The 23,317-nt window shown below is 45.2% G+C and overlaps 1 protein-coding gene across 1 annotated transcript in view; it reads left to right on the plus strand.

Annotated features, from left to right (window-relative positions):
• The first annotated feature begins 9,240 nt into the window (after positions 1-9,240).
• Positions 9,241-23,317, plus strand: part of LOC144499684 (transmembrane protein 182-like) — a 42,532-nt gene continuing 28,455 nt past the window's right edge. The window contains exons 1-2 of the mRNA XM_078221956.1: positions 9,241-9,791; positions 19,807-19,927. Of these exons, the coding sequence (XP_078078082.1) occupies positions 9,642-9,791; positions 19,807-19,927 (271 nt within the window). The 5' untranslated portion in view covers positions 9,241-9,641. The remainder of the gene's footprint in view (positions 9,792-19,806; positions 19,928-23,317) is intronic.

The following is a 23,317-nucleotide window of genomic DNA, read 5'->3' on the forward strand; positions in this document are numbered from 1 at the left end:
TGTTCTCACATGAAATGATGGCATCCGTGTCGATGATCCGGCACATCTTGCAGAGATTACTGTAGCAGGGTTGTGTGGTGTCATGGTCACTGTTCTCCTGAAGGCTGGGTAGTTTGCTGTGGACAATGGTCTTTTGAGGCTGTGCGATTGTTTGAAGGCAAGAAGTGGGGGTGTGGGGATGGTCTTGGCGAGATGTTCGTCTTCATCGATGACATGTTTAAGGCTCCGGAGAAGATGTCGTAGCTTCTCCGCTCCGGGGGAGTACAGACGACGAAGGGTGTTCTGTCCGCCGTGTCCCGTGTTTGTCTTCTGAGGAGGTCGGTGCGGTTTTTCGTTGTGGCGCGTCGGAGCTGTCGATCGATGAGTCGAGCGCCATATCCTGTTCTTATGAGGGCATCTGTAGGTGTCTATTTCGATCCTCCTCATCTGAGCAGATCCTGTGTATACGGAGGACTTGTCCGTAGGGGATGTCTTCTTTAACGTGTTTAGGGTGGAAGCTGGAGAAGTGGAGCATCGTGAGGTTATCCGTGGGCTTGCGGTACAGTGAAGTGCTGAGATGACTGTCCTTGATGGAGATGCGTGTGTCCAAGAATGCAACCGATTCCGGAGAGTAGTCCATGGTGAGTCTGATGGTGGGATGGAACTTGTTGATGTCATCATATAGTTGTTTCGGTGATTGTTCACCATGAGTCCAAAGGAAGAAAATGTCATCGATGTATCTAGTGTATAGAATCGGTTGAAGGTCCTGTGCAGTGAAGAGGTCTTGTTCGAACCTGTGCATCAAGATGTTGGCATATTGAGGTGCAAATTTGGTCCCCATGGCTGTTCCATGTGTCTGGATGAAGAACTGGTTGTTGAAGGTGAAGACATTGTGGTCCAGGATGAAGCGGATGAGTTGTAAAATTGCATGTGGAGATTGGCAGTTGTTGGCGTTGAGTATGGAGGCAGTTGCAGCAATGCCATTGTCGTGGGGGATGCTGGTGTAGAGTGCCGAGACATCCATTGTGACGAGGAGTGCTCCTGATTCAACTGCTCCATGTGTGCTGAGTTTCTGTAGGAAGTCTGTAGTGTCGTGACAAAAGCTGGGGGTTCTTTGTACAATGGGTTTCAGGATGCCCTCGACGTAGCCGGAGAGGTTCTCACACAGGGTCCCATTGCCCGATACAATGGGACGGCCGGTGTGTTGGCCTTGTGTATCTTCGGGAAGCAGTAGAGATCTCCAATGCGGGGAGTACATGGGATGAGAGCACGGAGGGTGCTCTGAAGGTCCGGATCAAAAGGTCTTGATCAGTCTGTTGAGTTGACGGCTGTGTTCTTTGGCCGGATCTGCGGGTAATTGTCTGTAGTTTTCCTCGTTGTTCAGTTGTCGGTACACTTCTTTGCAGTAATCCATTCTGTTCAGCATGACGGTGGCCCCTCCTTTGTCTGCTGGTTTGATGACAATGTTGTGGTTGATCTTGAGAGCACAGATGATGTTGCATTGTACTTGGGCGACATTCGGGGCTGTCTTGTGAGTGTGGCTGATGAATCTGGCATTGATGCACCTCCTGACCGCTTGGGCATACATGTCAAGTCGAGGGCAGCGGCCTTCCGGAGGATACCAATTTGACTCTTTCCTCTTCGGTTGCTGCACTGCGGATCTCTCTGTCGGCTGTTCCAGTTCATTGGCTGTTTCATTGTGTTCGCCGTTAGTCTCTTGGGGTTTGTGGAAGAACTCCCGCAGCCTCATTCGCCTGATGAAATCCTCTGTGTCCACTGCGAGACTGACGGGGACAGAAATTGAGTCCTCGGCTGAGAACTTCGATTTCATCTGGTTGAAGTGTGTAGTCCAACAAGTTGACAATGGATTTCCCTGCAGTGGTACTATTTTCTAGTGTGGTACCAGGGAAGGCTTGGTAGCTGCTGGTGGTGATGCCGAGTTTCTCAAGTTTCCTGTTCTTGGTGTGCATGTAGATGGCGTAGTTCCTTTGTCTCGTCTGCTTGGCAGAGTTTCGCAGCTGGTCTGCATCCTGAGCGCAAGTTGAGAATATGGACTCTACCTTGGTTTCCAGGATGCAGCGTTTGCTGTAGAGCTGGTGTATGAGGTGGTTGAGGAGTGAGAGAGGTGCGATGGCAAAGTCTCTCAGCGTAGTCTGTGTTATAGGTTGATCGGAGTGGGTTCGTGATCTGTAGTCCTTTCGGTATCTTGTCTGCTTTCTTGCATCTTTGTAGAAACTTGATGTCTGTGTCGATATGCGCGATCTTCTTGGAGATCCCCTCCACTTGCAGCCGGCAGTTTGCGGTGTCGATGGTTTGCGGTGTCGATGGGACCACAATGTCTTCACCTTCAACAACCAGTTCTTCATCCAGACACATGGAACAGCCATGGGGACCAAATTTGCACCTCAATATGCCAACATCTTGATGCACAGGTTCGAACAAGACCTCTTCACCGCACAGGACCTTCAACCAATGCTATACACGAGATATATCGATGACATTTTCTTCCTTTGGACTCATGGTGAACAATCACCGAAACAACTATATGATGACATCAACAAGTTCCATCCCACCATCAGACTCACCATGGACTACTCTCCGGAATCGGTTGCATTCTTGGACACACGCATCTCCATCAAGGACAGTCACCTCAGCACTTCACTGTACCGCAAGCCCATGGATAACCTCACGATGCTCCACTTCTCCAGCTTCCACTCTAAACACGTTAAAGAAGCCATCCCCTACGGACAAGCCCTCCGTATACACAGGATCTGCTCAGATGAGGAGGATCGCAACAGACACCTCCAGACGCTGAAACATGCCCTCATAAGAACAGGATATGGCGTACGACTCATCGATCGACAGTTCCGACGCGCCACAGCGAAAAACCGCACCGACCTCCTCAGAAGACAAACACGGGACACAGCGAACAGAGTACCCTTCGTCGTCCAATACTTCCCCGGAGCGGAGAAGCTACGACATCTTCTCCGGAGCCTTCAACATGTCATCGATGAAGACGAACATCTCGCCAAAGCCATCCCCACACCCCCACTTCTTGCCTTCAAACAACTGCACAACCTTAAACAGACCATTGTCCGCAGCAAACTACCCAGCCTTCAGGAGAACAGTAACCACGACACCACACAACCCTGCCACAGCAACCTCTGCAAGACGTGCCGGATCATCGACACGGATGCCATCATCTCACGTGAGAACACCATCCACCAGGTACACGGTACATACTCTTGCAACTCGGCCAACGTTGTCTACCTGATACGCTGCAGGAAAGGATGTGCCGAGGCATGGTTCATTGGGGAGACCATGCAGACGCTACGACAACGAATGAATGAACACCACTCGACAATCACCAGGCAGGACTGTTCTCTTCCTGTTGGGAACACTTCAGCAGTCACGGGCATTCAGCTTCTGATCTTCGGGTAAGCGTTCTCCAAGGCAGCCTTCACAACACACGATAACGCAGAATCACTGAGCAGAAACTGATAGCCAAGTTCCGCACACATGAGGACGGCCTCAACCGGGAGCTTGGATTCATGTCACACTATCTGTAACCCCCATGACTTGCCTGGGCTTGCAAAATCTCACTAACTGTCCTGGCTGGAAACAATAAACATCTCTTTAACCTGTGTTTAACCCTCTCTCCGCTCACATTGTCTGTACCTTTAAGACTTGATTACCTGTAAAGACTCGCATTCCAACCATTATTTTGTAAATTGAGTTTGTGGCTTTATGTGCCCTGTTTGTGAACAGAACTCCCACCCACCTGATGAAGGAGCAGAGCTCTGAAAGCTTGTGGCTTGTACTACCAAATAAACCTGTTGGACTTTAACCTGGTGTTGTGAGACTTCTTACTGAAACAGCCGTGCCCAGGCAAAACTTTTGCTTTGATCTTTCTTTTAAATCTATTTGGTCAATTGCACAATGTTAATTTACACAATATGAAGAGGTGTAAACAGCTAAAGGTCGAGTTGATAGATATTTTTCTAGGGCTCAAGGACAACAGTTTTTAAAAAGAAAGTTATGAATGAATCTTATGAAAAATAGGAAGCTTTCCCACACATGCCACTGTTACTATAGGGTTCATTGGTTCTGTACAGAATGTATACTGGGTGAACGGGAATGTAAGTTTCATAGGTTGACATGGTGGGTAAGAGAGGCATAGGTTGACATGGGGGATATGGGTAAGACCTTTTGAATTTCCCTTTCACATCATTCTCTCATCCACACTATGATCTGAGGGGTCCTAATCCATGAGTCCTTGAAATGCTTGGTTGGACGCCATGAAAATTGTGGACACTAAGAAATGTCGATCCTCACAATAGGGCCTGCCATTTTGGGCACGTAGAGTGTGGGCTCACAACCCACGCCATCATGCTCACTTATCCCATGCGGATGGAAATGAGGCATTTTGGGAATAGGGTTGGGAATCCTGGAATTGGATCTCCTCCACCATTTTTAAAGGTACGCAGAGTCTCCCGGCACAATGAAAATACAAACCTTTGTTGTTTTGACAAAGCTTTTGATGATTTAACGTAATATCTGCTCAGGTGGCTCTGTGTCCTACTTTGTTTTGCAATGTTTCATTGTGTTGAAGGCGCTATATATAAATATAAGTTATCATTGTGGTTACCCTCCTATAAGATACTTGGTATTGTGGATGAACAGAGGGATCTGGGTGTCCATGTGCATAGATCCCTGAAAGTTGGCACCCAGGTTGATAGGGTTGTTAAGAAGGCGTATGGTGTGTTAGCTTTTATTAGTAGAGGGATTGAGTTTCGGAGCCAAGAGGTCATGCTGCAACTGTACAAAACTCTGGTGCGGCCGCATTTGGAGGATTGCGTACAGTTCTGATCGCCGTATTATAGGAAAGATGTGGAAGTGTTGGAAAGGGTGCAGAGGAGATTTACGAGGATGTTGCCTGGTATGGTGGGAAAATCGTATGAGGAAAGGCTGAGGAGCTTGAGGTTGTTTTCGTTAGAGAGAAGAAGGTTAAGAGGTGACTTAATAGAGGCATACAAGATGATCAGAGGATTAGATAGGGTGGATAGTGAGAGCTTTTTTCCTCGGATGGTGATGGCTAGCACGAGGGGACATAGCTTTAAATTGAGGGGTGAGAGATATAGGACAGATGTTAGAGGTAGGTTCTTTACTCAGAGAGTAGTAAGGGCGTGGAATGCCCTGCCTGCAGCAGTGGTGGACTCGTCAACATTAAGAGCATTCAAATGGTTATTGGATAAACATATGGATGATATTGGAATAGTGTAGATTCGAGGGGCTTTAGATTGGTTTCACTGGTCGGCGCAACATCGAGGGCCGAAGGGCCTGTACTGCGCTGTAATGTTCTATATCACCAGCATCTTAAAGAATCTCAGAACTAGGTCATAGTTTGAGGATAAGGGGTAAACTCTTTAGAACTGAGGTGAGGAGAAATTTCTTCACCCAGAGAGCGGTGAATAAAGAACAAAGAACAAAGAACAATACAGCACAGGAACAGGTCCTTCGGCCCTCCAAGCCCGCGCTGTTCCCTGGTCCAAACTAGACCATTCTTTTGTATCCCTCCATTCCCACTCCATTCATGTGGCTATCTGGATAAGTCTTAAACGTTCCCAGTGTGTCCGCCTCCACCACCTTGCCCGTCAGCACATTCCAGGTCCCCACCACCCTCTATGTAAAATACGTCCTTCTGATATCCGTGTTAAACCTCCCCCCCTCTCACCTTGAACCTATGACCCCTCGTGAATGTCACCACCGACCTGGGAAAAAGTTTCCACCGTTCACCCTATCTATGCCTTTCATAATTTTATACACCTCTATTAGGTCACCCCTCATCCTCCGTCTTTCCAGTGAGGACAACCCCAGTTTACCCAATCTCTCCTCATAACTAAGCCCCTCCATATCAGGCAACATCCTGGTAAACCTCCTCTGCACTCTCTCTAAAGCCTCCACGTCCTTCTGGTAGTGTAGCGACCAGAACTGGGCGCAGTATTCCAAATGCGGCCAAACCAATGTTCTATACAACTGCAACATCAGACCCCAGCTTTTATACTCTATGACCCGTCCTATAAAGGCAAGCATGCCATATGCCTTATTCACTACCTTCTCCACCTGTGACATCACCTTCAAGGATCTGTGGACTTGCACACCCAGGTCCCTCTGCGTATCTACACCCTTTATGGTTCTGCCATTTATCGTATAGCTCCCCCCTACGTTAGTTCTACCAAAATGCATCACTTGGCATTTATCTGGATTGAACTCCATCTGCCATTTCTTTGCCCAAATTTCCAGCCTATCTATATCTTTCTGTAGCCTCTGACAATGTTCCTCACTATCTGCAAGTCCAGCCATTTTCGTGTCGTCTGCAAACTTACTGATCACCCCAGTTACACCTTCTTCCAGATCGTTTATATAAATCACAAACAGAGGTCCCAACACAGAGCCCTGCGGAACACCACTAGTCACAGGCCTCCAGCCGGAAAAAGACCCTTCCACTACCACCCTCTGTCTCCTGTGACCAAGCCAGTTCTCCACCCATCTAGCCACCTCCCCCTTTATCCCATGAGGTCCAACCTTTTGCACCAACCTACCATGAGGGACTTTGTCAAACGCTTTACTAAAGTCCATATAGACAACATCCACGGCCCTTCCCTCATCAACCATTCTAGTCACTTCTTCAAAAAACTCCACCAGGTTAGTGAGGCATGACCTCCCTCTCGCAAAACCATGCTGAGTATCATTAATGAGTTTATTCCTTTCTAAATGCGCATACATCCTATCTCTAAGAATCCTCTCCAACAACTTCCCGACCACGGACGTCAAGCTCACCGGCATATAACTTCCCAGGTTATCCTTCCTACCCTTCTTAAATAACGGGACCACATCAGCTATCCTCCAATCCTCTGGGACCTCACCTGTGTCCAGTGACGAGACAAAGATTTGCGTCAGAGGCCCAGTGATTTCATCTCTCCTCTCCCTGAGCAGCCTTGGATAGATTCCATCAGGCCCTGGGGATTTGTCAGTCTTTATATTCCCTAAAAAACCTAACACTTCCTCCCTTGTAATGGAGATTTTCTCTAACGGGTCAACACTCCCCTCGAGACACTCCCAGTCAACACATCCCTCTCCTTTGTGAATACCGAGGCAAAGTATTCATTTAGGATCTCCCCTACTTCTTTGGACTCTAAGCATAATTCCCCACTTTTGTCCCTGAGAGGTCCGATTTTTTCCCTGACAACCCTTTTGTTCCTAATGTATGAATAAAATGCCTTGGAATTCTCCTTAATCCTGTCTGCCAAGGACATTTCGTGACCCCTATTTGCCCTTCTATTTCCTCGTTTGAGTTCTTTCCTACTTTCTTTGTATTCCTCCAGAGCTCACTCCGTTTTTAGCTGCCTGGACCTAACGTACGCCACTCTTTTCTTTATGACCAATCGCTCAATTTCCCTTGTTATCCACGATTCTCGAATCCTACCCTTCCTATCCTTTTTTACAGGCACATGCCTATCCTGCAGCCCTAACAACTGTTCCTTAAAAGACTGCCACATACCAGATGTGGATTTACCCTCAAACAGCCAATCAATAGCTGCCAAATTCTGCCTAATCCCACTAAAGTTAGCCTTCCCCCAATCCAACACCTTACCCTTGGGACACCACTCATCCTTTTCCATCACTATCCTAAAGCTAACAGAATTGTGGTCACTATTTGCCACATGTTCCCCTACCAAAACTTTGAAGACCTGACCGGGCTCATTCCCTAGTACCAGGTCCAGTATAGCCCCCTCTCTAGTCAGGCAATCTACATATTGTTCCAAAGAACCTTCCTGTACGCATTTTACAAATGCCCCCCCATTCAGACTCCCAGCCCTACGCGATTTCCAGTCTATACCAGGGAAATTGAACTCTCCCACTACAACAACCCTATTTTTCCTGCACCTATCCATTATCTCCTGACATATCCGTTCTTCCACTTCCCTTGGGCTGTTGGGGGGCCTGTAGTATACCCCCAACATAGTGACTGCGCCCTTCCTGTTTCTGAGCTCCACCCACAGTGACTCGTTACATGACCCCTCTGAATTGTCCTCCCTCTGCACCGCTGTAATATGCTCTCTAACTAATACTGCTACTCCCCCACCTCTTTTGGCCCCTCCTCTGTCTCGCCTAAAACACTTGTACCCCGGAATATTCAGCTGCCAGTCCTGTAGCTCTTTCAACCAAGTCTCTGTCACCGCAACCACATCCAAATTCCTCGTAAGCATTAAGGCCCTAAGTTCGTCTGTCTTACCTGCTATGCTCCTTGCATTGAAGTGAATGCACTCCAGACCTCCAGGCCCAGTGAGGTCATCCTCCCCCAGAGTGCTCTTCTTCTTTGCCAGCCTTGTCCTGGCCCCAAGCTCGTCCCCAGCCTCTACACTTGTAGACCTAATTTTTTGATCCCCACCCCCCTGCCATATTAGTTTAAACCCACCCGAACTGCACTAGCAAAACTAGCCAGGATATTTGTGCCCTTCCAATTTAGTTGTGATCCGTCCTTGTACAGGTGCCCTCCTCTCTTGATCCAGGAATATGAAGCCCTCCCTCCTGGACCAGTCCTTTAGCCAAGCGTTCAATTGTACTATCTCCCTATTCCTAGCCTCACTGGCCCTAGGCATTGGGAGCAGCCCAGAGATTGCCACCCTGGAGGCCCTACTTTTTAGCCTATTTCCCAACTCCTTGAATTGCTCTCGTAGGATCCCCCTGCTCTTCCTATCTACGTCATTCGCACCAATGTGTACAATGACATCCGTTTCTTTATCCTCCCCTTTTAATATGCCTCCTGTCCGCTCAGAGACATCCAGTACCCCAGCCCCAGGTAGGCAGCCTACCATCCTGGAGTCCCGTTTGCACCCACAGAATCGCCTGTCCGTGCCTCTGACCGGCGCGTCCCCCACCACTATTGCTCTCCTAACCCCTCTCTTTCCTTTCCGGACCACAGAATGTGTAGAATTCACAACCACGGAAAGTAGTTGAGGCCAAAACATGTGATTTCAAGAAAAAATTAGATATAGTTCTTGGGGCTAAAGGGATTAAGGGATATGGGGGGCGGGGAAGGGAGGGGAATCAGGATATTGAATTTGGTGATTGGCCTTGACCATAATGAATGGTGTAGCGGGCTCAAACGGCCGAATGGCCTACTCCTGCTTCTAGTTTCTAAAAAACATTCACAAACTACTGGAGAGGCAAGCAGAGTAACAGGATCACATATCAGACACTCTGAAATGATTGTGCTGCGTGCTGGCATGGAGTTAGTCACAAGTCTTACACACTGCACACAGCTATTTAAAGAGGTGCTATGTAATTTCTCAGTGAATTGCATTCTCCACTATCCCAATACTTCTGAGATCAGAACGAAAAGGGAGAGGTCAGTAAGGCTTGGCTAAACCCCTGCTCTGATATACACATGGGAATGACAATACGTCCCACTCATGGTTACAAGAAGGTCGGTTATTTTTGAATCGCCGCACCCGTGTGCAAAGAGGAGGGCAGCAAGATCAGATTCCTAAAACAGGGCAAAGACGGGAGAGAGGGAACGAGCGAGGAATCTTCCCGAGGAACTTCCTTCAGTTAATTAGACAACGGTTAATAATATAGAATATTCGAAGTGGATCACTATGAAACTCAGCGTGGCCTTATTCTTCGCCGGGGTATTTGGAGCTCTCGGAGTTCTACTCTTTCTGCTAGCTTTCGGCACAGATTACTGGCTGCTGGCCACTGAAACATGTCCCTCTCTCCGAAATAGAACGGATTCAATCGTTGCAGAGGTTAGTGTCAATCTCCGTTATTTTGCAGACTTCTGTAGCCAGGACTAGCGGAGGAGCAGAGAATAAAATTCGTTCAAACAGCTAAGTATGTTAAAACCTGGAGGTATTGATTGCAGTACAGGAAAATTAAAACGTGATTTGCTTTCATTCATTTATGCATCATCTATTCACTCGGCCTGAACGCATGCATTTCATTTTGTTCAGGGAATCTCCAAAGCGGTTCTCGCCAACAAAAAAATGATCAGTTTGGAGGGTGTTATATGTATTCAAACTTTAAACTCCCCAGTATGTCGCTCAGCATTTCTATGCAGATATTGGTAGCTGTCGTCCTAAGACTTCTATGATTTAAGGGTAATAAATGTTCTTTATGAAACATTTTTGCTAGTTTATATTAAGTCACCATTTTAACACTAGCAGTTTTTATAAACTATGCATGATGTTACTCTTTGTGAATTACACTTTTTATAACGTGAATTATTGTATTGGAATAAAATACTAGGTAATAAATACAAAATAAATGAGTAGATTGGGAAATTAAACTCGTTTTCTCAGTCAGCACCCATTTAGTACATGGCGTCATTAACCATCAAGATTTCAGAATAAACGTTGCCAGATATTAGCGTTTCAAGCAATAGCAATCAAAATTCCATCATATGCACTCCTGCATTGCAGTCATGTATTTGCATTTTAAAAAATATTACTGAATAAAGTCAGGATCTTAGCCACAATTGTTGATAGATATAGTGAGGAATAATTAACTGAGGAGTGCATTGACGCCACCATACTGAAAGTCGTTTCAACGCCTCAAGGGTGCAAAATGTTAAGAATGGCATGATAGGTGGCCTCCGGAGTTGGAAGCTCAGTTCTGGTTCTATTGTGACACCGAGATTGCAAACAGCCTGGCTCAGACTCAGATACTGACTGCACAGGGGGATGAAATTTGCCACAAGGCAATAGTGTGTGTGCGGGACCAAAGACTTTGGCTTCCCAATATTTAACTTTAGGAAATTGCAACTCCTACAACACTGGCGGCTGGACATCTGTCTGACAACATAGAGATAGTGGAAGCTGGGTGTTGTAGGCATGTATCTGGAATCTCACCCCATGTCTGTGGATGGTGTCACAAATTTGTTGCGCTGATGAGGAAGGGACCTAAATTAGATTCACTGGACTCCAGACTTAATGATGCACGGTTGGGAAGTGAAACCATTTTTGAAGATGCTCTGGTTGCAATCAGATTGAAGGGACTGGAACCAATTAAGGGCAGCTCGACTGAGCTGGTGTGGTGAACATTGCCAAAGGCTGAGGAGGAGTCAAGGGAGGATGATGCACCCCTGAAGTACAATGCTAAGAACTTTCTCAAACTTCCTCCAAAGTGGTCACTGTTCAGCAGAAGATTGGCATATACTAAAGAAATCGCCAAGGAAATAATTGGTGTAATAATTGTGTGTCACTTCACGAAACATAAAGACAATGGAAAAGATTTGATTCACGAGGATATTTCTGGGGATGAAGCATTACAAATATAAAGAGATGCTTGAGAGGAATTACTTCTGTTGAGCTTAGAATGGGTGCTGGAAGCTTTGTTGAAGCAAACCTGGGTGACACGGTAGCACAGTGGTTAGCACTACTGCTTCACAGCTCCAGGGACCTGGGTTTGATTCCCAGCTTGGGTCACTGTCTGTGTGGAGTTTGCACATTCTCCTCGTGTCTGCGTGGGTTTTCTCCGGGTGCTCTGGTTTCCTCCCACAGTCCAAAGATGTGCGGGTTAGGTTGATTGGCCATGCTAAAATTGCCCCTGAGTGTCCTAGGTAGGTTAGAGTGATTAGCGGGTCAATATGTAGGGATATGGGGGTAGGGCCTGTGATCGGTGCAGACTCGATGGGCCAAATGGCCTCTTTCTGCACTGTAGGGTTTCTATGATTCTCATTACCTTATGTAAAAGTGACATAAAAAGCTTATTTTAAAGCACAAATCTAACATCTAGTGTTAGACAAGAGTCCATTTAAAAATAAAGATTTTGCAGACAGAAGCTTTTGGGATATTTCTGTGTCTTCATTGTGGATGATTGCATTGATATTGTAACTTACCTTTTGGACAGTGGCACCTTGTTCCTTCACTGAGACCTGCCTGGCTATGCATCATTGGCCCCACTCAGATGCAAATGATGTGGCCTTCTATTGCTAAATCACACATTAATGTCTCCCACTATCCCCCGAGCATCTTCTTTTCCTTTAAGCACCTCACCTTGTTCCAAACTGCTTGCTTCTTAAACATCCTCATTCTCTACTACCCGCCAAGCCCCAACATGCTGTCATAGATGGGCTCACTAAGTCCTTCAATTTCATTAAGGAAAAGGCCATGTTCCACCACTTGTATTACTCACCATCACTCCACCCTACATCCTTCCAATCCCAGTTTCTTCTGTGTCTACCCCTGGAGGAATAACAATCATCCCAATTGTCTCAACTGTTCCCAATTGAACTTTCTTGGTTGCACCTAGTTCTCATTTGTGTTCGCACTTTGGATGATTTTTACCCTCAACCCCACAATAGGCCATTTGGCCCATCAAGCCTACACCAACAATAATCTCACCCAGGCCCTAATCCTTAATTATTTATTCTGCTATTCCCCTTGATACTGAGGGGCATTTTAGCACGGCCAATTTACACAACCCGTATATCTTTGGGCTGTGGGAGGAAACTGGAGCAGCTGGAGGAAATCCAGGCAGACATGGGGAGAATGTGCAAACTCCACACATACACTGACCCGAGGCTGGAATTGAACCCAGGTCCCTGGCACTGTGAGGCAGCAATGCTAACTACTGTGCTACCGTATGAGGATGCTCTCGCCCACTGATTGGAGAACCGGCGGGAGTCCTGCATTGTCTCCATTGGGGAAGGCCATGGGAAAGCATTGGGCCTTCCCCAGAGTAGATACTCCTAGAGGGCAGAAGCCTGCACCCCCAAGAGCTGCCAACCAATCTGAGTCCAGCAGCTTTCCATTGCCAACAGTGACACTGGGAGCAGTTGCTGGCAAAGCACCCACCAATGTCCAGGCCAAATGTGAGTAAGGGCGGGACTAGGATAACGACTAGGATCGCAGGAGTGTGATGGGGTGAAGAGGGTCTGCGGAAAAAACAAAGGGCTTGCTCTCAGCGTGCCTCCATTCCCAGCGCTGGGTCCCTAGCTCAGGCACTGAATGCCTTTGAATGAGGGGACCTCCCCAGGGAAGCCTGCAAGCAAGCACAACAGTTTTGCTTTTCCACCTCTCCATGTGGCAACTTTCTCACCCTTGGCCACTTAACTGCCCACTTTAAGGTTCTTAATTAGCATCCTGGTAGAAAGGCCATCTGCGAGCCTTCCCACCCTGGATTTAATTGGCTGGAGGGATGAAGGTGGCGGGGTCCTGACCCCGGACCCTCCCGACTGAGGGAATAACCCCACCCCCCCTCCCCCACCCCTTCAAACTCACCACCAGGGAAAAATTGAATTCTGCCCATTGATTTTTCATTTTCAGACTTATAATGTTGGTGAGTTTCAATTCATGACAGGCACAGAACAAGCTGTAATTTCTAAACATATATCTGATGTGATGATGATTTGCTTTTTGTTTAGCTGCTGCTCAATGATTTGTATTCAATACATTTGAATATAAACTATATCATGTGTATTGATGAAAAAGGACATTGCGTGGAAGTTTTTTGTCTTACACTCATCAGTACAATCACAAGAATACTAACAAGAAGTTTCTATCAAACCAAAAAGACATTCTGCCTGTCACACAAATGAGTAATCTGGTATATGAATCTCAGTGCCAGTGTGATGCCAGGTATGTAGACCATGTGGGCCCAAAGACCGTCAGATCATATCAGTTAACATATCCCTTCTGCTGTTCGCAATGGCCAAGGTGTAAACAGTACACAACCAGCCTGTGCTTGCAAAACTCAAAACACAGGGCCTGATTTTACCATTTTCATTCTAAGTGCTGAATCTGGGCTTAATTCAGATCCGGCTAAATTCAGATCCGACTGAATTGTGCTGTGGGCGGGGCTTAGCGCCCCTGAAACGATTGGAGCTCTGAGCTGTGCATGCGCAGTTGGAAAAAAATTTGAAAAAGCACATCGCTCCAGGGCCGCAGAAAGCGGAGAAAGCGGCGCGGGAGCGAAAAGTGGGAGTGATGGCCCCCACAGACATCAATGTCCCCCTTATCCACACTGCCCCCCCCCCCGCTACCCAGACCAATTGTGACCCCCTGCCCCCTTCCGCCTCACCGATCGCCCGCAGAGTGGCAGCGGACCCCCTTACCCCCCTCCCCCCCCCTCTACCAGAGATCCATCTGCCCACCCCCCCACCTGTGAGTGATTGGGCCTCCTTCCCCCCCCCCCTCCACCAGAGATACATCTTACCCACCTCCCTCCTCCCAACCCCCAAGAGAACGATCTGACCTCACTCCCGCCCCCCCCCCCACCCCTGCAGAGGAACATCTGACCCGCCTCCTCCTCCCGCCCACCACCAGACAACGATCGAGCCTCCTTCCCCCCCCCCCCCACCCTCCCCACCAGAGATACATCTGACCTGCCTCCTCCTCCTCCCCCCCCCCTCCCAGACAACAATCTGGCCTCCCTCCCCCCTCCCCCCCCACCCCCCACCACTAAGCTGAGTCAGAGAGCCATTGGAAGTTCTGAACGTGCCTTTTCAGCAGCTGGAGCGCCCGATTCAGACTTTTATTCAGCAGGTTCATTTTGGCGCGATTCCGGATCGGCAAATGCGGCGGTAAAGGGGAAATGCAGATAAAGTTGGGCGGGCAGTTCATTAATTCAATTGAAATGCATTCAAATGCATTTAAATCGCTGTTGCACTCGTTTCGGGTGCGACTTGGATCGCGGCCATTCCCGGGTTTCAGTGAAGTGGCCATCTGCGTGGACGCGGGCGCGGCTCGCGTTAATAGTAAAATAGGGCCCACAGTGTCCAATATTAGATGTAATTCTGTGACTGGACAACATTTGTTAAATAACCCTCAGTGTGTTAAAAGTTACGCTGACAACCAATTTAAGATTATTAGTCATACTTAAAGTATGGGGCATTTGTGTGTACTGGAAGCTACAAATATTAACACACAGGCTCTGTTCTTTGCCGACAGAAAGGACATGGGCACAAATTGGGACTGTTTTAGCTGAACAAAATAAACGATAGCCATTTGCTGGTTTATTCCTCAGGGCAATGCCTTGATCAACCAGAATCAAGCTGTCTAATTTAAATTTTCTAACATTGCTTGGTGATTAACTGGTGCATTCTTCATGGCAATGCCTCTATCAATTGGAGTCCACCTGCCAACCAATCAACACTCTCCTTTTATACAGTATAAAGTTGTTTTCACCTTTATTCTTATGATTGTCCTGATGACTGCAAGATAAAAAGCTTTGACAAAATGTCTTTTTCAACAATACTTAAGTTCTATACTATCAAACCACTATTTATAGAATCATAGATTCCTACAATGCAAAAGGAGGCCATTCGGTCCATTGAGTCTGCACTGACCACAATTCCAGCCATGCCCTATCCCCATAACCACAAGCATTTACCATATCTAGTCCCCTTGACACTAAGGGGCAATTTAGCATGGCCAGTTCACCTAACTCGCACATCTTTGGAGTGTGGGAGGAAACTGGAGCACCTGGAGGAAACCCACGCAGACATGGGAGAATGTGCAATTTCCACACTGACATTGACCCAAGCTGGGAATCGAACTCGGGTCCCTGGCGCTGTGAGGCAGCAGTGCTAGTCACTGTGCTGCCTCTAAGCTATATCAATTAATTACTCCAAATCTACAGGAACTATAGTAATATTATTGTCTTATCTCTGTGATCTTTTTCAGAGGATGAAACTAATTGTGCATTCCTTACCAGCTCCTCCTTATAGCACGGAAAGGGGCTAATTGTCTCATCTTGCCTGTACCAATCTATGAAAGATCTATCTAATTATTCTCATTCCCCTCCTATTTCATCATATTGCTGTTCTCCCCTTCAAACATTAATTCATTTCCCATTTGAATGTTGTCATCACCCTTTCAGACAATGCATCCCAGATCATTATAATATGATGCATAAAAAGAATCCTTCTCAATTCACCTTTGGCTCTTTACCAAGTACATCAAATCTATATTCTCTGGTTACTGACTCTTCTACCAATGGAAATAGTTGCTCTTTGTTATAATGCTTTGTGACTTTGAATATCTCAATTATTCTTCCCCTTAACCTTCTCTGCTCCAAGAAGAATAATCCCAGTTTTTCTAATCCCTTTACATAATTTCATCCTTTTATAATTGCAGTCAATCTTCTCTGCACCTTCTCCAAGGGCTTGACATGCTCCAAAATGTATTTAGGATCCTTGTAAGAGTTCTCTATGGATTGTCACCTTGATGTGGTGAAGAGGCCTCTGCATTCTGGCCATCCCTTGAGTGATGCCTTCTGGAGCTCCTTGTTCCTGGTAGGCCCAGCCGTGGCAGCAAGGAACTCCCAAATCTGACCAGATATCTGTCAAGATTATGCAGACAGCAGCTGAAATATGTATCAAAAGCAGCCCAAAGTCCTCACATTAAACAAAATCACATGCCCTGTGGCAATGGGGCATTGGAGATTGGACAGAGCTGTGAAACTGGGGGTTCCTAGTCAAGGATCTGCACACAGGTGACAGGTGAATGGCATCTTTGTTGAGAAATAGGTGCCTTTGAACAGCAGATCTGCGACTGACTGTAACATTTGAATTCACCTGCTCCACTGTTGTCTTTACTCTATATTGGTTAGCAACCTTACAATACCAAAAAGGATTGTTCTTTGCTGCCATGCCAATGAAGTAAGAAGTCTCACAACACCAGGTTAAAGTCCAACAGGTTTATTTGGTAGCAAATACCATAAGCTTTCGGAGCACAGCTCCTTCGGAGACTTTAACCTGGTGTTGTGAGACTTCTTACTGTGCTTACCCCAGTCCAACGCCGGCATCTCCACATCATGCCAATGAAGTCCATTCCTCAGTGTGTAAAACTGGATTTTTGAATCTATCTGATGTAAGATCACATGACAACAGAGCATGCTGAGAGATAGTTCTATGTTAAGTCTTGTGCTGAGCATTGTACTGTAGATAGAAGAATGTTTAATAAAAGTTAAAGTTTACCAACAGCCTCACCTCGGGTAGTTTCTTTCAATCCTGACCAAGGAAAACCTGAGCTAAGACCCATAACAATGATAATAGATGTTGGCAACAGTAAAACAATGGAAATAGCACCATGGAAAAAGCCCAGTGACTGAAAAAGCTGCAAGCAAAATAACTCATAAAAAGGACAGTGTGGGAAAAATGACACCAGAACTAGAAGAAAGGCTAGAGTGAAGAATAGCTGTGGAGAAAATCTTACCTTTACTAGAGTGCTTCAAACATGTGAAAGGCTCAGATTAAGCCAAGACGTAGCAGAATTGGCATCATAGGTTTACCAGGTACAGAACCGCTTCGGGACTAGCAGAGAAACTTAGCAAGGAACAGGTCCATATCCTCTACACCACAAGCAGTGATGTAGATGATGCATTGGTCAGACAGGACATAATTGAAGAAACAGTGACAAAGAAAGATGTTCTCAAAGCTTTTGATACATATTTCAGCCTTAGAAGGAACATCATCTTAGAAAGAGAGAAGTTCAATTGATGTATCCAAAGACCTTCTTTGATGATTTATATTGGCTAGCTGAGAAATGTGAATTTGGAACCCTGAAAGATGAATTAAATCAAGATCACATTGTTTTAGGAATCTTAGAGGAGGTATTATCAGATTTTCCACATTCAAAGGAGGAATTAACACTCAAAGGACTTGCAGTTAACATGGTCAGCGGAAGTGAGAAAGCAAAATTAGATATTTGTTCAAGATGTCAGGGAGATTTGATGGAGAAAAGCGACTGAAATAGTGCAGTTTATAGGACACAGAAATAGCAATGCACTGACTCAAAAACGGGAACAGTGACGTGGGTATGTTCACTGCCATTACTCAGTGTTGTCACTGTGGCAGGAAAAGGCTGCATCAATACGAAGAGTGTTCCACCCACAAATACAAAATGCCCTTCCTGCAAGAGCAGAGACATTTTAAAATGGTACACTGTGACAAAATGCTCCCAACTTGGAAATAGATATTTAAGGAAAACCAATTAAAGCCTGTGGGCCTGAATTTTTTGCAATATTTTCAGGCACACGTCCAACCTGGAAGAACAAAAAATCTCGCAAGAAGATGCCAGGCATGTGCCTGATGTCATCACACATTCTCCTAATATTTTGGTTGGCGTGCGCACATAGGGGTCGGAAGCATGTTTAACAACAATTAATAAGTTTGTTAAGGCAATTAAAAGTTCAATCGACTGGAATTTAATGTTGCCCATGGGATTATTAGATTGGCACATGGGCAGGTGGCCATCCCGTTTTTTTTTCACTTTTCTCATCCAAGGGCACGATAAAAGTGGACTAGAGTTTTGGCTGTGTTAGAAGTTGTTAGAAGTTCAGGGGAGAGTTTGATATTGCTTTACTGTGTTTGTTTTAAGTATTTGCTTTGTTACTCTTGTTCTGAGGACTCTTTTATGTCAACTCTGATGAAGCATCTCTGCCCATCAAAGACATCAGGGCATGGGGCAGTGCCATCTGCTGGGGATTATCTACTCCGCTGGGTGCACCTCCTTCTCTGAGGAAGAGGTGGGCCCAAGGGAAAGGAGGACAGGTGTCTGCAGGAAGCACAAGGAGATGTGAGGCGCAGGCACTGGGGGTGTAGGGCCAGTAGGGAGATCAAGGTGGATGCTACCGCTGAAGACACCACTATCCTGCTGTCAGAGTGTACAGACTGTGATCAAGCTATCTCAACATGTCTGAGGTCCAGTGCTGCGGGAGGCTCTGCCCCTCATAGAACACCATGACAATATTGAGCCATATGATTGGGTCAGAGATTGCCTTCAACTGTATGTGTGTGGGCATGCAATGCCAATGGCTCTGAAGGTCACAGTATACTCAATTTTTGTGCGGATCATTCCAGGGGTCAGTGGAGGATCTGTATGGTGTCTCTTAATCAGCAGCCCATAGCTGCATCAAGCTCGTAGCTGATGCTCTGTTCAGATGGTTCCGCGCATTCATTCATTACTAGACAGAACAAGCTAACCAGGCTAAGTGAGCCAGAGGCTTCACAGCTATTCCAGGCTTTCCCCACAGGGTGGCATTGACTGCACTCTTGAGGCCATCAGGGCTCCAGCAGGTCAGTCGGATGCCTTTGTTAATAGGAAGGGTTACCTCACCATGAATGTCCAAACGTATGATCACAGGACCCAGATTCTTCAAGTCTGTACAAGGTCATGCATTCTGTGACACTCACAGATTCCAAGGTTCCATCAGCTGGATGGTTGGTTGCTTGGTGACAAAAAGTATCCATTGAAAAGATGGCTCATGTCGCCACTCGGCATCCTAGGACAGAGGTGGATGAGAGGTACAATCAGTGTCATGTTTCCACAAGGATGGGAATTGGGAGGACAACATAGTTACTGAAGACGAGGTTTCGCTGCCTGAAAACCATGAAAACTGTGGAAACCATGACAATCCTACCACTTATGTGTCATATATCGTATATGTAAATTTGAATGTTTTCATAGACACTGGTTGATACAAGAGTTTACAGTGCATTTTAAAATGAAATGTTTTGAGTACTAGATATTCTTAATACATAATCATTTTTAAAAATACAATTCATTAATTCAAACAAAATTTAATTTTCAAAATGTCATGAAATTTTCAACTTTAATAGAAAGTGGTGCAGTGATGAATTTGACAAAAAATTGCAACGACAAAATTTATTTTGGTAGTTTTGTATTTATTCAGTTTAATTGGAAAATTAACAGCAATTGGGGAGTGTAAGATCTTAAAAAAATGATATTATATAGTATATTTTTGCATATTGTAATACTGCAAGTGATGGAATGATTAAACATTTCCTTTCCTGTTTAGAAGGGTGATATCATTGTACCTCCTCATAAAGCTGGCGCCACCTTTCATCATGAGGGTTTTTTCTGGAGATGCTGGTTTAATGAAGCGGTGGTCGATGACAATATCTGGAAGTTCTGGTTCAGTGAGTAAAATAATCTTTTTATTTAGTAAATAAGTAAAAATTATTGATTGGACCTTCTAAATTTTAGTTACCATCTGAGTAATTTTCAAAACTAATGCTATCAGGTTCGTTAGCCTGACATCAGTAGTGGGGGAAATGCAAGGATTTTTATTGAGGAGATGGCAAAAGGGGATTTGGAAAATCACAATATGACTAGGCAACGCTAACAAGGTTTTCTGAAGGGGAAATTGTGTTTGATAAATCAGTTAGTGATCTTGAGGGCGTAATTAGTGTAATTAATAAGATGGATCAGGAGGATACAGTAGATATAATATATTTGGATTTTCAGAGAATATTAAATAAGGTGATTTGCACTTTTTTAAAGTTTAAAAGTTAATGTTTATTTATTATTGCCACAAGTAAGCTCCCATTAACATTGCAATGAAGTTACTGGGAAAATCCCCTAGTTGCCACACTCAAGCACCTGTTCAGGTACACTGAAGGCGAATTTAGCCTGGCCAATGCACCTAACCAGCACATCATTTGGACTGTCAGAGGAAACTGGAGCACCCAGGGGAAACCCATTTAGACAATGTGTAAACTCCGCACAGACAGTGACCCAAGCTGGGAATCGAACCTGGGTCTCTGGTGCTGTCAGGCAGCAGTGCTAACCACTGACCCTTTGGAGGTAGAGGGCATGGCTGAGGTACTAAATGAGTACTTTGCATCTGTTATTCATTATGTCTGTCTTTACTTCTGTCTTTATCAAAAAAGGAGATGTTGCCCAGGTCCCAAGGAAGTGGTAGTTAAGACACGTGATGGGCTAAAATTTGAAAAGGGAAGGAATTGGAAAGGCTGGCTGAACTTAAAGTTGATAAGTCACCAGGATAGGGCAAAATGCATCCAAGGATACTGAACAAAGTAAGGGTGGAAATTGCAGAGGCATTGACCATAATTTTCTAATCTGCCTTATATACACCAGACAACAGGAAAATTGAAATAAGGTTGTGGGGATAAGCACACATCAAAAGAGAAGGTCAGGGATGGGTTAGGAAGAGATTAAATAATAAAGGTGTCATGGAACAAAAGGCAAAAGGAGTGGACATGGTGTAGTAAAGAACTCTGGTTTCAGAGTACGTGTTAATCGAAGCATAATTTAGCTCTGACTAAAAGCAAAAATATGAAAATGAGATACTGACTGGCACTTGGCACAAAAAATTAAAATGGACGCCATTGGAGAAGCTGGGGTTATTCTCTTTAGAGGAGTGAATGTTTAAAGGGTATTTCATAAAGGTATTGAAATTAAGAGAGGTCAGTTAAGAGTAGACAGTGATATATTGTTCCCATTGCTGGAGTGATCTAGAACCAGAGGACACTGATTTAACGCGACTGGCAAAAGAAGCATCAGCAACATGAGGAGAAAGTGCTGGAAAAACTCAGCAGGTCTGACAGCATCTGTGGAGAGAGAACAAAATTAATCTTTCAAGTTTGGATGACCCTTCATCAGAGCTCTATTATCCAGGTTCATCCATGATTATGATTTTACAAAAGTCCCACCAGATTGGAAGTAGTGAACGCAACTCCATTAAATAAAGGAGGAGACAGATAGCTGGAACCAAGAGGCCAGTTATCTAAACATTTAGAGCACTCTGTACAGTTTTGGTCTCCTTATTTAAGAAAGGACATAATTGCACCAGAAGCAGTTCAGAAAAGTTTCACTCAACTGATTCCTGGGATGAGACCATTATCTTATGAAGAAAGGTTGGATAGTTCGGGCCTATATTCATTGAAATTTAGAAGAATGAGAGATGATCTTATTGCATCATGTAAGATCCTGAGGGAACTTGATAGGGTGGATGCTGAAAGGATGTTTCCCCTTTTGGGAAAGACCAGAAATAGTGGACATGATTTAAAAATAAAGGGTCTCCCATTTAAAACAAAGAGGAGGAGAATTTTTTTTCTCTCAGAGTTTTGTGGGTCTTTGGAACTCTCTTTCCCATAAAATGCAAAGGCAAGGTCATTGAATACTTTTAAGGCGGAGGTTCTCATCTGCTGAGCTCCATTAAGGTTGAGGGTGAGGATATTCATGGTTTTCATTCATCCTCTTTCAATTAGTTTTCTATTTGTTTACTAACATTCTGAACTAGATTTAATTGATCTTCACAACTTTGATCAGATTCATTGTTTATAGAATCAATTAGCCCTGGCTATAGTCTGCATGATTCTCAAACATTCACATAGCCTTGTGTAGTGGCTTCATTGGGTTTGTATCTCATGCAGACATTCCTGACACACCCAACTATACTCCCCATTCTGACCGGGTTGGTTTCTTGATTTGATAGCAATTGGAACTGGGGTTGGGAGGGAATGGGGCAGGGTGGTGATGCTGGTGGTGAGTGTTTGGGGTTGTGCCAGGCCATGAGGTTGCAGAATGTGGTGATATACAATAGACTGAACAGAAAACTCAATGCCATTATAATAGGAACATAGAAACGTGAGGACAAGAATAGTCCGTTCAGCCCCTTATGCATGTTCTACTATTCAGTGATATCATGGCTGATTTGAATACTGTAAAGACATTAAAAACAGTCTGTTCATATTCCCACAAGGCTATCAACTATGCAGTTGGTTTAGTTCAGTTGGCTGGCCAGCTGGTTAGTGATGCTAACAGTGTAGGTTCAATTCCCATACCAGCTGGGGTTATTCATGAGGGTTCTGCCATCTCAGCCTTGCCCCTCACCTGAGGTGTGCTGATCCTCAGGTTGTATAACCACCAGTCAGTTTTCTCCCTCAAAGGGGAGAGTAGCCTATGGTCATTTGGGATTATGGGGACTTTTGTCTTAATTTGTACATCAAGGACAGCTAGTGTCTGCCTTTGAATTTAGTTACCTAAGGAACAGTCTGCAAATTCAATGCTTTTGGATTATTATTATTCTTCTCTTTTTGATCAACAATTGCCAATTTAGGTCTGTGCCTCAAGATTTGATGTGGAGATGCCGGTGTTGGACTGGGGTAAACACAGTAAGAGTTTTAACAACACCAGGTTATCTGGTGTTGTTATCTGGATATCTGATATCCACTCCATCTGACGAAGGAGCAGCACTCCGAAAGCTATTGGCATTTACTACCAAATCAACCTGTTGGATTTTAACCTCAAGATTTGGCCATTAACTTATTGTTTTCCATTTACAAAATGGACCAAAGTGTGCCCGATGGAAACTTCTTTGTGTAAAGAACAAAGAACAGTACAGCACAGGAAACAGGCCCTTCGGCCCTCCAAGCCTGTGCCGCTCCTTGGTCCAACTCGACCATTCATTTGTATCCCTCCATTCCCAGATCGCTCATGTGACTATCCAGGTAAGTCTTAAACGATGCCAGTGTGTCTGCCTCCCTACTTGGCAGCGCATTCCA

Source organism: Mustelus asterias, chromosome 10 (assembly GCF_964213995.1).
Source record: "Mustelus asterias chromosome 10, sMusAst1.hap1.1, whole genome shotgun sequence".
In the NCBI taxonomy this organism is placed as follows: Eukaryota; Metazoa; Chordata; class Chondrichthyes; order Carcharhiniformes; family Triakidae; genus Mustelus; species Mustelus asterias.